Raw genomic sequence first — 17,277 nt, 5'->3', positions numbered from 1 at the left:
GTGTTGCTAACTGCCTTTGCAGGTTGCAGTTTATGTTATTGTAATAAAATTTCATAAATGAAAAATATTTTCATTTGTAAAATTTACTTTCGCTACATATTTCGTGTTGCATTTCTTGTTGTTGTTGTTGTTTTTTTTTCGTTTCATTATATAACATTTGTTACTGTTGATATGAAGCAAATTGTCACTTTGTAATTTACTCCAAGTGCAATAAAATGCATTGGACTGTGGGTAATGTCATCATCAATAAAAACAGGGGATGAACCTTCAAACATAGGGAAATTATCTTAAAAAAGAAAAGCAAAAACTAATGATTTCCCTACTAAGAAACATTTTAATAAAAAAAAAATTAAATAAAAACTAATAAATGGAGCAGTGATGGTCCTTGAAAAATAATATTTAAAAAATCTACGATAGTCCTTGAAAAATAATATTTAAAAAATCTACGATAGTCCTTGAAAAATAATATTTAAAAAATCTACGATAGTCCTTGAAAAATAATATTTAAAAAATCTACGATTAGAGCTCTGATAGTCCTTCAAAAAATAATATTTAAAAAATCTACACTTAGAGCTCTGATAGTCCTTGAAAAATAATATTTAAAAAATCTACACTTAGAGCTCTGATGGTCCTTGAAAAATAATATTTAAAAAATCTACGCTTAGAGCTCTGATGGTCCTTGAAAAATAATATTTAAAAAATCTACGCTTAGAGCTCTGATAGTCCTTGAAAAATAATATCAAAAAATCCACGAATTGAGCTCTGATAGTCCTTGGAAAATAATATTTAAAAATCCACTCTTAGAGCCGTGATAGTCGGTGAAAAATAAAATTTAAACCAGTGAGCGGAGCAGTATAGTCGGACGGGGCCGACCATACGATACACTACACAACTACCACGGAATTCAAATTTTCTGTGGATGTATATTCCGAGCCTGGGCAATATTTCGTTATATTTGCACCCACCCTCTTGCCCGATTAGTGGTAAATAGCACCTCTTCCTCACACTGACATATTTTTCGAATATTACGAGTATTCAGTACAGCTATTGTCCAGACTCCCTTCACCGTGGGTTGTGCTGTGATGTTCGGCTTTCATTTGTCTACAGTTCGACTCGATTATAACACAAAAAATTAAGTTTTTGGTCCACTTCATTTCGAAATTATTATCTGATCATCACCGAAAATTATAGGCGTTGTCCTTGACCATAACTGGAACCTCATAGAACATTTCAAAGCGATCAGCGCTATAGTTCCGCTCTCTAGAGTGATAATGGGCTACGAAATAATATACGAATACGGAGATACCTGTAAATATTTAGGTGTAACTCCCACATCCGAGCACATACAACAATATAATTGGTATTAGTTTAAAGGTCAACCACTCCTCTTGGAAATAATATAAAGTTTTCGGGTCCTTCAGGGGTAAATATATACGCTATAGAATACAAATTTTGTCATTTTTCACACAAAAGTCAGGGTCCATTTGACCCGCTAAATATTGACCGATCTTTATGAGAACAGGCATGCTTATTCTTTGGCCTGATCTCCTTCTCCTTGGAAAATTTCACCATTTTTGGACCATTATTGCGGCCTCTGGAGCGACCAGAAAAACCGACAAAAATTTAGTATTTGGTCCATTTCATCCCCTAAATATCAATCGATCTTTCCCAAAAACAATAGGGGTCTTCATTCGCCAGAACCCATCCTACATGCAAAATTTCGTGAAGATTGGTCCATAACTGTGGCCTGTGGCCTCGAGTTTACAAATTATAATGGACAGACGGACGGACACACATGTCTAGATCGACTCAGCTAGTCGAGATATGACGATCGGCATACTTAAAGGTGGGTCTAGGACCAATATTTCGCGGCATTACAAACTTTTGGGGCTGCACAAAGCTATAATACCCTGACAACATAGTTGTGTAGGGTATAAAAATCCACGCATTGAGCTCAGATAGTCCTTGGAAAATAATATTTAAAAAATCCACTCTTAGAGCCGTGGTAGTCGGTGAAAAATAATATTTAAAAAATCCATGCTTAGAGCCCTGATAGTCGTTGAAAAATAATATTTAAAAAAATTTTAGCTTAGAGCCCTGATAGTCGGTGAAAAATAATATTTAAAAAATCCACTCTTAGAGCCGTGGTAGTCGGTGAAAAATAATATTTAAAAAATCCATGCTTAGAGACCCGATAGTCGTTGAAAAATAATATTTAAAAAAATTTTAGCTTAGAGCCCTGAAAAATAATATTTAAAAATCCACGCTTAGAGCTCTGATAGTCCTTGAAAAAATAGTATTTAAAAAATCCACGCATAGAGATCTGATAGTCGTTGAAAAATAATATTAAAAAAATCCACGATTATAGCTCTGATCATCCTTGAAAAATAATATTTAAAAAAAATCTACTGATAGGATTTGAAAAATAATATTTAAAAAATCCATGCTTAGAGCCGGGTTAGTGCTTGAAATTTAGCATTCTGGATTCTTGGAGGATGATAAACATCTTTATAGAAAATATTTAATATGGGTATGTATACAAAATGTATTCGGATCCACTGTACACAAAATTTTCTTAAAGGAAAATAAATTTCTTTCCCCTATTTTAGGCAGGTGTCGTAGCAAAAAACACGCACCATAATTTAGTTGTAGCAACAAATTTCACACACACATTTATTGATGTAGGAAAAAATTATATTATTTTGTTGTAATAGTAATTATTACACCACAAGTGACAATATTACAAAGCTCCCAATGGGCTTCGTCGTTTTGTACTCAAGTGAAAATTTTTAATTAATACCAAGTTTCAAGATACAAAAAACCCAATCTCTACTTACCCTGTATACCAGGGACCGCGAGGTCCGTACAGGAATCGTTTGGCACATTTCCACTTTTTCTTTATGTGACTGCTGCGTCGTTTATGCTGCAGTGCAGCTGCATTTAAACGTCGCGTTTCTTCAACTTGACGCACCTTCCAGGGTATGACAATTTTTTTCTGCAATTTAAATAAAAAAAAAAACATTTTTTGAACGACACTTGAAATATTAACGCTATTAACATACAAGAGGAATTTTCATTATTTATTTGTATGTCTCTTTATTTGGTAGTTTGAATTTTTTGTTGCTGGTATTATTTATGATTATTGTGTTATTGCATGCATGTTCTTCGGTTCGTTTTATATCATCCTACTTACTTGAAATAGTGTTCTATTCTCAGCTTGGAATGTACTGCGTTTTTTCGATGCCACTTTACAGGCTTCATAGCATTCGGCCCAATAGCGATTGATTGGCTCCCATAGATTGATTTCCACATCACGTTGATATGAATCATAGAGTGGTTGTATCTGCAAAAAAAAATAGAATTTTTATAGCTTAAATTGATGCTTAAAAAATGTAAAAATAAAAATATGTAATAATAAATAACATTTGAAAAGTTCAGAATTATAATCTTGGTAAAAACCTGTGGCAAAAATCTTGCAACTCTGTCAAAATACCTAAAATGAATCCGCTATATGCCGTCTTTGTTAAAATATGGACTCATATTTTCTGCGAGAACTTCTCTTTTTTACTTTCAGAGAACCCAAAATGTCACAATATAGCCACGTTAGTTAGAAAATGTGTATAGAACTTCTAATTTAACAGATATCGGATGGGAGGATGTATTTTATCCTTCAAGAGCCCGAAATGGCAAAATGCTGTGGGTCATTGGCCCTGGATAAAGTATTAATCCGAATAAGGGCCACGGATACAGGATTAAGGGTCATGATCCAAGGATTTAACTTTAATCCGTATTAGAAGTCATTGGTACGAATATTTTAGGTATTTTTCAATTAACCACCACTCCTAAACGACTCGTCTGTACGTCTATCAGCGGAGGAGCAATGGAAATACCAGGCTATATTCCTATAGCCAATACAAGCTCTGATAGGCCCTGAAAAACATGGTCTATCAACGCTTACTGATCCGATAGTCCTTAAAAATAATATTTAAAAATCCACGCATACTAATCCGATAGTCCTTAAAAATAATATTTAAAAATCCACGCATACTGATCCGATAGTCCTTAAAAATAATATTTAAAAATCCACGCTTACTGATCTGATAGTCCTTAAAAAAAATTAAAATCCGCGCTTACTGATACGATAGTCCTTAAAAATAATATTTAAAAATCTGCTTAGAGCCTTGATAGTCCTTGAAAAAGAACCTTAGTAACCTGATAGTCATTGAAAACCAAATTTCAAAAAATATAGGCTCTGTGCCGATAGTCTTTGAAAAATAATTTTTAAAACATCCACGCTTACTGATCTGATAGTCCTTGAAAAATTATATTTAAAACATCCAAGCTTAAAGATCTGATATTCCTTAAAAAATAATATTAAAAAAAACACGCTTAATGCCCTAATAGCCCTTGAAAAAAAAAACATTTAAAAAATCCCCGCTAGAGCTCTGACAGTCATTGAAAAGGAATATTTGACAAAACCACGCTTAGAGCTCTGATAGGCCTTGAAAATAATATTAAAAAATGTCTCACATAGAGCTTTGTAAATCGTTGAAAAATAATATTAAAAAAAAACACGCTTAGAGCTCTGATAGGCCTTGAAAAAAAAAATATTAAAAAACCACGTTTATATCGCTGAGCCTTGCAACATAATTTTTAAAAATCCACGCTCAGAGCCCTGATAGTCCTTGCAAAAGAATATTTAAAAAATCCACGCTTATATCGCTGATAGTCCCTGAAAAATAATATTTAAAAAATCCACGCTTAATGCCCTGATGTTCCTTGAAAAATGAAATTTAAAAATTGCACGCTCAGTTCTCAGATAGTCATTGAAAAATAATATTTAAAAAAATCCACGCTTAGTGCACTGATAATCCTTGAAAAAGAGTATTAAAAAAATCCACGCTAAGAATTTTGTTAGTCCTCGAAAAATAATATTTTAAGATTACACGTTTATAACTCTGATAGCCCTCTCTTCTGCTTATTTAGGCTAATTTCCGTTATTTCAAATATACAATTAATTAAAAAATAAATTATTATTGAATTAATGTAGGAAAATATGCAACGAAAACGAAAACAACAAAATCCAACATGAATAATCCCTTTCACCAAATTCAAAACTAAAGGTCCGCATTGCAATCTTGCCTATACAAATAATCAAAAAAGTAAATATGTTATATAATTTACTGTTGGTGGTCATGACAAAAACAACAACAACCAGTTATGTATTGGCAATGAAGAAGAAAGCTATACAAAGACTTACAAATGGCCAACTGTAGGCGCAACAGGCTCCAGTTTTCTAGTAAAAAAAAAAACAAAACAACAATATCAAAAAAAGAAAAAAAAAACAACAGCAACTAATTTAATCAAAACAAAATTTCCCCCTTAACTTTTTTAACTCTAGATTTTTCATGTGCCGAATTTATATGGCAATGGAGGATTCAGATACGTTCGTGCCACAAATTCATGGAGCGAACCAGCAACAACAACAACCAATATATAGAAAAACCAGAAAATGGTTGGTAAAACGCAAAAGACGCCAAAACATCGATCCAAGGAAGGAAAATAAACAACAAAAGAAAATAAAACTAGCAAATCCAGATTTCATGTTCACATTTTCATGACGAAAGCAGCGACATCGGCAGCAGCAGCATCAGCAGCCAAAACAATTCCAGCTTTGTTGGCGTCAATATTGGCACTCCATTATTTTAGCTTCCATTTCATTTGGAAATATCGGCGGGGAAAAAGAAAAACCTTCCTTGAAATTATTGTGGTTAGAGTGGGTTTATTTGCTTGGCTGAGCATTCGATTGCGGTTAACGAAGACAACGACGGCAATGATTGTATTTTCAATCGCCACGATTATGGTGATCTTCACCATAGCTTGTCAATTGTAAAAACAAGCAACCAACCACAACGACTGTTGTTGATATTGCAGCATCCATGTATCCATCCATAAAGTTTTTCCAGCTGCTTCTACTGAGGTTCATGTTGCTGCTGCAATTGCTGTGGCATATCAATAAACAAGTTCAAGTTCAATAGCAAATAAAAAACCGGAAATGGGCAATAAACATTGCAACAACAAAAATTGCACCTTAAATAGTAGGAATGGATGATGCAGCCTGTTTTCCGATTACCACACATTTGTTTTGTCATCCCAGAGAGAAGAGAGTGTTGCGTGAGAAAAAAAAGCACAGCGAACAATAGTGGGAGGTTGCCAACGACAAGAGTTGGGAGTTTCAGATGATGTTCACAAAATTAACTCGACTCGGTGGCAACACAATGTGATTTTCCATGGTTACCGGAAACCTCAATGCACAAAATTTTATGTGACAATTTAATGCAGATAATTCCATGCTGCAGTGACTGTAAATTGTTTATTTATGATTAATTCAAATAAGCGGCGATCACCATTAAATAAAAAAAACTGAAACCTTTATATCGGCACACTACAACAGGCCAACATTTTTTTGGTAGTGATTAAATGACCACATATTTAGAGCTCTGATTATCCTTGAAAAATAACTATTAAAACATCCAGGCTTAGAGGTCTGATAGATCTTGAAAAATATTTTTTTAGTCCTTGAAAAATAATATTTAAAAAATCCAGGCTTAGAGGTCTGATAGACCTTGAAAAATATTTTTTTTAGTCCTTGAAAAATAAAATTTAAAAAATCCACGCTTAGAGCTCTGATATTCCTTGAAAAATAAAATTTAAAAAATCCACGCTTAGAACTCTGATATTCCTTGAAAAATAAAATTTAAAAAATCCACGCTTAGAGCTCTGATATTCCTTGAAAAATAAAATTTAAAAAATCCACGCTTAGAGCTCTGATATTCCTTGAAAAATAAAATTTAAAAAATCCACGCTTAGAGCTCTAATATTCCTTGAAAAATAAAATTTAAAAAATCCACGCTTAGAGCTCTGATATTCCTTGAAAAATAATATTTAAAAAATCCACGCTTAGAGCTCTGATATTCCTTGAAAAATATTATTTAAAAAATCCACGCTTAGGGCTCTGATATTCCTTGAAAAATATTATTTAAAAAAATCCACGCTTAGGGCTCTGATATTCCTTGAAAAATATTATTTAAAAAATCCACGCCTATGGCTCTGATAGTCCTTGAAAAATAATTTTTAAAAACCACGCCTATGGCTCTTATAGTCCTTGAAAAATAATATTTAAAAAATCCAGGCTTAGAGCTGTGATAGACCTTGAAAAATAATATTTAAAAAATCCAGGCTTAGAGCTCTGATAGACCTTGAAAAATAATATTTAAAAAATCCAGGCTTAGAGCTCTGATAGACCTTGAAAAATAATATTTAAAAAATCCAGGTTTAGAGCTCTGATAGACCTTGAAAAATAATATTTAAAAAATCCAGGCTTAGAGCTCTGATAGATCTTGAAAAATAATATTTAAAAAATCCACGCTTAGAGCTCTGATAGTCCTTGAAAAATAATATTTAAAAAATCCACGCTTAGAGCTCTGATAGTCCTTGAAAAATAATATTTAAAAAATCCACGCTTAGAGCTCTGATAGTCCTTGAAAAATAATATTTAAAAAATCCACGCTTAGAGCTCTGATAGTCCTTGAAAAATAATATTTAAAAAATCCACGCTTAGAGCTCTGATAGTCCTTGAAAAATAATATTTAAAAAATCCACGCTTAGAGCTCTGATAGACCTTGAAAAATAATATTTAAAAAAATCCACGCTTAGAGCTCTGATAGTCCTTGAAAAATAATATTTAAAAAATCCACGCTTAGAGCTCTGATAGACCTTGAAAAATAATATTTAAAAAAATCCACGCTTAGAGCTCTGATAGTCCTTGAAAAATAATATTTAAAAAATCCACGCTTAGAGCTCTGATAGACCTTGAAAAATAATATTTAAAAAAATCCACGCTTAGAGCTCTGATAGTCCTTGAAAAATAATATTTAAAAAATCCACGCTTAGAGCTCTGATAGTCCTTGAAAAATAATATTTAAAAAATCCACGCTTAGAGCTCTGATAGTCCTTGAAAAATAATATTTAAAAAATCCACGCTTAGAGCTCTGATAGTCCTTGAAAAATAATATTTAAAAAATCCACGCTTAGAGCTCTGATAGACCTTGAAAAATAATATTTAAAAAAATCCACGCTTAGAGCTCTGATAGTCCTTGAAAAATAATATTTAAAAAATCCACGCTTAGAGCTCTGATAGACCTTGAAAAATAATATTTAAAAAAATCCACGCTTAGAGCTCTGATAGTCCTTGAAAAATAATATTTAAAAAATCCACGCCTATGGCTCTGATAGTCCTTGAAAAATAATATTTAAAAAATCCACGCTTAGAGGTCTGATAGTCCTTGAAAAATAATATTTAAAAAATCCACGCCTTATTATAGTCCTTGAAAAATAATATTTAAAAAATCCACGCCTTATTATAGTCCTTGAAAAATAATATTTAAAAAATCCACGCCTAGAGCTCTGATAGTCCTTGAAAAATAATATTTAAAAAATCCACGCCTAGAGCTCTGATAGTCCTTGAAAAATAATATTTAAAAAATCCACGCTTAGAGCTCTGATAGTCCTTGAAAAATAATATTTAAAAAATCCACGCTTAGAGCTCTGATAGTCCTTGAAAAATAATATTTAAAAAATCCACGCTTAGAGCTCTGATAGTCCTTGAAAAATAATATTTAAAAAATCTACGCTTAGAGCTCTGATAGTCCTTGAAAAATAATATTTAAAAAATCCACGCCTAGAGCTCTGATAGTCCTTGAAAAATAATATTTAAAAAATCCACGCCTAGAGCTCTGATAGTCCTTGAAAAATAATATTTAAAAAATCCACGCTTAGAGCTCTGATAGTCTTTGAAAAATAATATTTAAAAAATCCACGCCTATGCCTCTGATAGTCTTTGAAAAATAATATTTAAAAAATCCACGCCTATGCCTCTGATAGTCTTTGAAAAATAATATTTAAAAAATCCACGCCTATGCCTCTGATAGTCTTTGAAAAATAATATTTAAAAAATCCACGCTTAGAGCTCTGGTGGTCCTTGAAAAATAATATTTAAAAAATCCACGCTTAGAGCTCTGATATTCCTTGAAAAATAATATTTAAAAAATCCACGCTTAGAGCTCTGACAGTCCTTGAAAAATAATATTTAAAAAATCCACGCTTAGAGCTCTGATAGTCCTTGAAAAATAATATTTAAAAAATCCACGCTTAGAGCTCTGATAGTCCTTGAAAAATAATATTTAAAAAATCCACGCTTAGAGCTCTGACAGTCCTTGAAAAATAATATTTAAAAAATCCACGCTTAGAGCTCTGATAGTCCTTGAAAAATAATATTTAAAAAATCCACGCTTAGAGCTCTGACAGTCCTTGAAAAATAATATTTAAAAAATCCACGCTTAAAGCTCTGATAGTCCTTGAAAAATAATATTTAAAAAATCCACGCTTAGAGCTCTGACAGTCCTTGAAAAATAATATTTAAAAAATCCACGCTTAGAGCTCTGATAGTCCTTGAAAAATAATATTTAAAAAATCCACGCTTAGAGCTCTGACAGTCCTTGAAAAATAATATTTAAAAAATCCACGCTTAGAGCTCTGACAGTCCTTGAAAAATAATATTTAAAAAATCCACGCTTAAAGCTCTGATAGTCCTTGAAAAATAATATTTAAAAAATCCACGCTTAGAGCTCTGATATTCCTTGAAAAATAATATTTAAAAAATCCACGCTTAGAGCTCTGACAGTCCTTGAAAAATAATATTTAAAAAATCCACGCTTAGAGCTCTGACAGTCCTTGAAAAATAATATTTAAAAAATCCACATTTAGAGCTCTGATAGCCCTTGAAAAATAATATTTAAAAAATCCAAGCTTAGAGCTCTGATATTCCTTGAAAAATAATATTTGAAAAATCCACGCTTAGAGCCCTAATAGTCTTTGCCCAGTTGTGACAGCAGAGATCAGAATTTAGCGTTTGACCATATGTAAGCAACTCATAATAAATAATCCCCTTCTAGTCCCACCAAATGCATAGCAGAACCTTCCTGGCCGTTAGTCCTTGTTTGGCCACCGATTAAGGTGCTTCACCGCTCTTTGACCACGATCGTTTTCGCACAGGTTTACCGTATGTAATCTATTTCTCATCTCCAGTCACCATCCTTTTAAGAAATGGGTCTACCTCATTCCGTTTGGCCAAGGCTTCGTTTATTTATGTAGTTTATTAGTGGACACCAAAACATCGACCTGCTTTTTGATTCCAGCTTTGTGTAAATGGTTTAAAAAAGTTTTATGGTCGATTTTAGCTCCTGGGCGATGTTACGACTGCTAACATGCCGGTAAACTTCGATCATGTCGATTTTATCGACATTTTCATAAAAGATTTCTTTTTCCCCAACCAATATTTAAAAAAAATCTCGCTTAGAACCCTAATAGTCCTTAAAAATAGAAAAATAATATTCAAAAAAATGTACTTTAAAATCTCTGATAATAGCATTAAAACCCCCCGATTATAGATCTGATAGTTCCAATTAAAGTTATACGATTTTTAATTAGGAGTCCATAATTAAAAATAATTTAATATATATACCATGATGTAGTTCCACTATGAAGTCGTTATTGAATCAATTAAATTCAGATATTACTTCATTTTCTGAAAATATGTATGTACATGTATATTCAATTCCTTTAATGAAATACGAACAAACTAATCAGCGGGACAAACTGACAGTTGTTCATAGCTTTGGGTAAATAATAATAATAATGAATGCAGACATCTATTAACTGCAAAGAAGAAAAAACCGAACAACGGAGACAACAACAATTGCTGCGAACATAAATTGTCTGGTTGATTGTGGTTCTGCATCAGTAAATCTGATGACAGTCGTTTAGGATTTTATTTGTGGTGTTTTAAGGTAAAAATTGGCTAGCAACAATAGCAACAGCCAAATGTTAGCTAGAGAGGAAACAATTTTGAGGCAATACTATCTATGTTGGCTGCAATGATAACATGCGAGTGGATTGAACCTTACAATTACGTCTTGTGAACACGACAAAGACATAATATTTCATGCATTACATAGTTTTTCGATATATGATACAGTGGGTCGAGCAAAGGTTGCTGTTATTTGACAATAATATTTTGAAAAAATCCAAAATAATGCATGCATAATAATCCTTAAAAACAAAATATTACGTTGGGGAAAAAGATATCCATTATTTTTTCGGCAGATAGATTTCTCGTAAAGTATCGATGAAACAATTTCAGATTTATGCTCGTTGGAACGGTGACATTTCGCAGTAAAAAAATTATTTTGCTGTTTTTTGTTTGGTGCATTCAGTTGTGAGTTTCAGGGTGTTAATATGGAAGTGAACAAAGAGAAAATGCGGTACATTTCACAGTTTTTCTTTGACAAAGGCCAAAATGCAAGCCAAGCGGCTAAAAATGCGAATGGTGTTTGCGGTTCTCATGCTGTAATAGCCAATTATGTACAATTTTGGTTTCGTAGATTCCGTTCATAAATTTGAAATTATGTTAAAGATGCATCTCGCACAGGCCGGTCGTCGAAAATGTCGATCGATTAGCAGTCGTAAAATCGCCCAGGGGCCACACACATCTACAGTTACTCGCAGGAAACTTCGGGAGCTTTGTTGGGAAGTTTAAATGCATTGGCACATACCGATAATCATATTTTTCTTGTATTCTTTAAACATTTCTTTAATGATAAAAAATTTGTATCTAGGTAGGATTGTACAAATCGACTACTAGAGTTTTTTTTTTTTTTTTTTTGCAAATAGAAAGCATGACTTATATGTGAGAAGCAATAATAAGCCACATCTAGCCCTTTCAGTGTCAAAACAAATTGTCGGAATAAAAATCTAAAATTTTGTATTTAAAATCATATAAAGGGACATAGTTTAGAAAAAATATATTAATTGTCATTTTAACCATCGGCCAGTTTCGTCTGCCTTTCAGCAAAAACATCAATAGTAACGGTACATAGGATAACCGAAAAATCGCAAAGAAAGAGAGTACTTTTAAAGAGAGTAAATGTAAAATGGCAACAAATCATACAAATTGGACATTCCGAGGCATGTTAAATAAAGTCCTATAGTTCATATACAAATAGATAGATTTCTTTTCCCCAACTTAATATACATATATATATATATATATAGGTAGATTTTTTACCTAAAGAGAATATAACATATAAATTACAGATCTGATAGCCCTTTATCATTTAAATACTATTTGTTTGAAATCAGTCCTTACAGCTAAGACAGTCGTCGTGTGTTTATGGCTCTGATTTCAAAAATAATATTTAAAAAATTCACGCTTAGTGTCCTTATAGTCTTTGAAAAATAATTTTAATAATAATCCCATATAGTGATTAAAATTTGTTTTAAAAAATCCACCCTTAGAGCTCTGACAGTCCTTGAAAAATAATATTTAAAAAAAATTCAGGCTTAGATCTCTGATAGTGCTTCAATAATAATATTAAAAAAATCCCCGATTAGTACCCTTAGGTTAGGTAAAAAATAATATTTAAAAATCCACGCTTAGTGCCTTGATAGTCCTTGCAAAAATAATATTTAAGAAATCCACGGTTAGAACTCTGATATTCCTTGAAAAATATTTAAAGAATCCACGCTTAGAACTCTGATATTCCTTGAAAAATAATATTTAAAAAATCCAGGCTAAGAGTTCTAATGGTCCTTGAAGAATAATATTGAAAAAATCTACGTTTAGAGCTCTGATGGTCTTTGAAAAATAATATTTAAAAAATCTACGCTTAGAGCTCAGATGGTACTTGAAAAATAATATTTAAAATATCTACGCTTAGTGCCCTGATAGTCCATGAAACATAATATTTAAATCCACGAAAAAAAACCGCGCTTAGCGCCCTGATAGTCCTTAAAAAAAATCATATTTAAAGAATCTAATCTTCATGCCGTACATGAAAAATTTTTTTTTTTTAATCCACTCTTAGTGTCCTGATAGATAATCCTTAAAAATATTATATTAAATAGTCCGTGAAACAGATTTTTTAAAAAATACTTTTTGAAAAATAACATTCAATCCTCGTCTTTAGGTTCTGACAGCCCTTGGGAAAAAATTTAAAATCCACGCTAAGCGCTCTGACACTCATTGAAAAATACTATTTAAAACAATACACGATCTTCAACATTTTTCCAAAAATTATCATTCGTAAAAAATCCCCGCTCCGTTCTAATTTCAATATTTCAAACCCACTGTTCACCACCACTCATGTCAAACCAAAAACACAAAACATTAGCCATATCACACATAACATCGTTTCCCATTCAATGTGGTAAGGTGGCTTCTGCATTCACCTGAAGGTGCTGGAGTTTTGCTGCTGCTCTTCCAGCCAGGCATGCGCAAGCATTTGCTGCGGCACTGCCACTTTAATAACCATTTGTAATGCGAACTGCAACAATTTGTGCGGCGTCTCACTCAAGAAACCATCATGCCTGGTGGTTATACAAGTCTTCGTCGTTGTAGTCGTCGCAAAGAAATTTTCATTAAAACAAGATCTCTAAGTTGGCCAACGGTTTAGTCGGCAAAAGAAAGTCTAGCGTAATGTTTGCACAGGAAAACTAAAAACGAAACGTAGAAATTCGAGGCGGAAAACAACATTAAACGTACACCCCAAAAAAACAAAAATAAAAACTAAACAAAACACTAACATGGCCCAGAGAAAAACCATGGCGCCTATTAACAAAATAAAATTTAAACATCATTTAAACAACAATATTTGTTGTTGTTGGTTTATTGTAAGTTGAAATGAAGAGCAATTATTTAGCATAAACTAGATTAAATAGCACATCTCGCTGCTGCTGATGCTCATCCATTTGTGTGTTTAGTTACAAATGTTAACATAATAGCTCACAATTATTTAACCATTGCGAATGTTTGAAATTTTGAAGAAGAAGAAAAAACAAAATGAAAACACAAATTAAGAAATTAAAATAAACTATGTATTCAAAATAAAAAACAAGTGGAAAGAAACATGAATTATAAATTCAATATTTTTTGAAAACATAATTGAAATGGCGAATAAATTAATATGGCATAACTCCATTGAAAAAAAAAATTTATGAAATTGTAGGCGGATTTTGTGTATGCTCTATTTTATTGCTGGAAAATCCAATTTGAAAAAAATTATATTATACAATTCGTGAAAAAGTAAAAAATAAAAAATAACCAATATGAACGGAAAATCCCAGTATGGAAAAGTGGAAACAACTTCAGCGAATTGCATGAGTTATTTGGTTCAAGTGAAAGTGATATACGATGGACTAGATTTTATATAAGACTATCATATCCTCACAGTCAATCCTGTCAAACTGAGCACAGTGTAATGCGCAAAAAAACACTATGAGAAAAAGAAAAGAAAATTTAGACATAGAAATCAATGGATATGGACTTAATACATTCTGAGAATCCGGTCACTCAAAATTATTATTTTAAAATCCAAGTTCACAACCCTCCACACCATGAGCAAAATCAGAAAAATATGTATATCTATCTATACTAATAAAAGAGTAAAGTGATTGACTGACTGACTGATTTAACGATTCATCAACGCCCAGACGAAACGGCTGAAGCTAGAATCTTGAAATTTTGGGTGAGGGTCACTCTTGGTCCATAGGTGACAGATAAGGCTTTTAGAAATTCGTACTAGAACGGTACGAAAAGTACTAAATGTAATACCATTTGTATTTGGCGAACCCGTGGAGCTAGAACTCTGAAAATTGGGTTGGTGGTCGTTGATTGAGTGTAGGATAGATGTACTAAAGGTTTTTTTTTTTTGGAAATTCGGAAATGTACTAAATTTGGTACAATTTCGTAGCATGTGAATGGAGTGAGCTAAAAAATTGAAATTTGGAATGTAAATTAACGTTGAGAAGTAGGGTCGATATGAGGACAGTTTGGAAAGCGTGTACTCATGTGTACGAAAAGTACTATATGGTATTCTATTTGGTACAAATTTGATTTGGAGGTACAAATCGAGCTGGAATCCTGTAATTTGAAATTAAAATTAAAATTAAAATTGGGATATGAACGTAGTTTTGCAAATTTGTTTCTTATGTGTACGAAAAGTACTAAATCGTACTATAATCGGTACAGTTGGATTTGGGTTATTCTATAGAGTAAAGTACTATATGGTATTCTATTTGGTACAAATTTGATTTGGAGGTACAAATCGAGCTGGAATCCTGTAATTTGAAATTAAAATTAAAATTAAAATTGGGATATGAACGTAGTTTTGCAAATTTGTTTCTTATGTGTACGAAAAGTACTAAATCGTACTATAATCGGTACAGTTGGATTTGGGTTATTCTATATTATTCTATATTCTATACAATAAAATTTGGAGTCAGGATCACTGTTGAGGTGTAAGATTGAGATATGTAGGAAGTTTATGAAATGGGTACTAATGTGTACTAAATTTGGTACAATTTGAATTGTGAGAGATCCGATAGTGTTGGAATCCTGAAAATTGGATTTGAGATCACTGTGGGGGTTTAGGGTTAGGGTATTTAGAAGGTTTTAGAAATGTGTACTAAGTGTACTAAATTTGGTACAATTTAAATTGTGGGTGAAGCGATAGAGTTGGAAACCTGAAATTTTGATTTAGGATCACTGTGGAGGTGTAGGATTGGGGTATGTAGGAGCGTATGAGAATTGGTACTACTATGTACTAAATTTAGTACGATTTGATTTTTGGGTGAACCGAAAGAGTTGGAATCCTGATATTTTGATTTATGAACACTGTGGAAGTGTAGGATTGAGGTATAGGAAGTTTTCGAAATTCGTACTACTGTGTACTAAATTTTGGTACAATATGAATTGTGGGCAGGGTTTAAAATGCTAACGCCAAAATAGCAAAAACACAGAAAATTGGTGCACTGCTAACTAAATTCATCCTCAAACTATGCAGCACACCCAAGCACAACTGCAACAAATAGCAATACATTACGAATAATTTTAGCAAGCAAAACTAAAGCTTCTTGATCTTGTCAGCAGCTACAAAATAGCAATGAACAACTACAACATAATTGTCAACGCGACTAACAACCAAAGCTTACAATGAAGACTAAGCACCTTGACTGTGGCTGCTTAGCAAGATTTTTAGCAAACAAAACCCGAGCATTTTTATTAGTTCAGTGTTGCCCATTGAAATTTTATAAATTAAATGAGATAATTAAAAATGGCGATTATGATAATTTCATTTTTTCGAACAAAGACAATTAGTAATACTTGCTAAAGAGTTTAATTTAATATATTATTTAGTTTTTAGTACTATTATTGACAGTTTTAATTGCGATTTGACAAGCTTAAATTAAATAAAAACGCACAAAATGAAATGCCGTTTTTCTAATTCTGCGTTGGCAACACACAAACATAAAAACAACCCTCGGCTGATTATTCGTCGGCAGCGAAATATGAATATGTAGTCGTACTGCCGATTAGTCATAACAAAAAAAGCTCGCATGTGCAATACGTGCTTAGCACGGATGCTACGAACTAAAAAAGCTAGCCGTTTGCTGATTTAGTCATAATGTCAATATTTTTTAGCAGTAGCTCTGTAAGACTAATGCTAATATTTTTTGATGCTGCATTTTAAACCCTGATTGTGGGTGTACCGAAAAGTTTAAATCCTGAAACTTGGATTTCGGATCATTGAGAGGGTGTTGGTTTGGGTTAAGATGGAAGGTTTTGAAATTCATACTGCTGTGTACTAAATTTGGTATAATTATAAGATTTCTGTTGGATGGTTGAGGTGGGTACTTATGGACGTTTATATTAATGTGTCTTAAATGGAACTAAATTTGGTAAAATTCGGATTTAGGTGAACCTTTAGAGGTCGCATCATGGAATTTGATACTTAATGGTTCGTACTTATGATTTTTATAGTAGGTTGTTATGGACATTTTTATTATTGTGCACTAACTGATACTCAATTTAGATTTGGGTGAACATATATTTGATTATGTTATGTTATGAAGTTATATTTGATTATGTACAGAGGTAAAAAAAACACAAAATGTAGTATAGAGGTAGATTTTTGTTCCGGTCGGAATGGGTGTGTAGGGTTGAGATATAGAGGTAGATTTGAAACGCGTACTAAAGAGAACATATGTACTAAATGGTTCTAAAATGTTAATAATGGTCGGTATAGGGTTTTAAATACATCCCCGCTAGTAAACCATAAATGGAAAATTTATATGAGGGCTGGATCAGAACATTTAACTGTA

At 32.4% G+C, this 17,277-nt stretch overlaps 1 protein-coding gene across 1 annotated transcript in view; it reads right to left on the bottom strand.

Annotated features, from left to right (window-relative positions):
* The window catches only part of LOC133324136 (neurobeachin-like protein 1), a gene marked incomplete at its 5' end in the record, with an annotated part of 106,503 nt that extends 103,160 nt beyond the window's left edge, over positions 1–3,343 (bottom strand). Inside the window, 2 exons of the mRNA XM_061533023.1 lie at positions 2,838–2,995; positions 3,194–3,343. Coding sequence (XP_061389007.1) covers positions 2,838–2,995; positions 3,194–3,343 — 308 coding nt within the window. The remainder of the gene's footprint in view (positions 1–2,837; positions 2,996–3,193) is intronic.
* Positions 3,344–17,277: the final 13,934 nt, after the last annotated feature.

This window comes from Musca vetustissima, unplaced genomic scaffold (genome assembly GCF_032173495.1).
Source record: "Musca vetustissima isolate MV318-11 ecotype Yass unplaced genomic scaffold, APGP_CSIRO_Mvet_v1 utg28112, whole genome shotgun sequence".
Taxonomy (NCBI): domain Eukaryota; kingdom Metazoa; phylum Arthropoda; class Insecta; order Diptera; family Muscidae; genus Musca; species Musca vetustissima.
The sequence above is the reverse complement of the archived record's forward strand: the minus strand, read 5'-3'. Positions and strand labels throughout refer to the sequence as shown.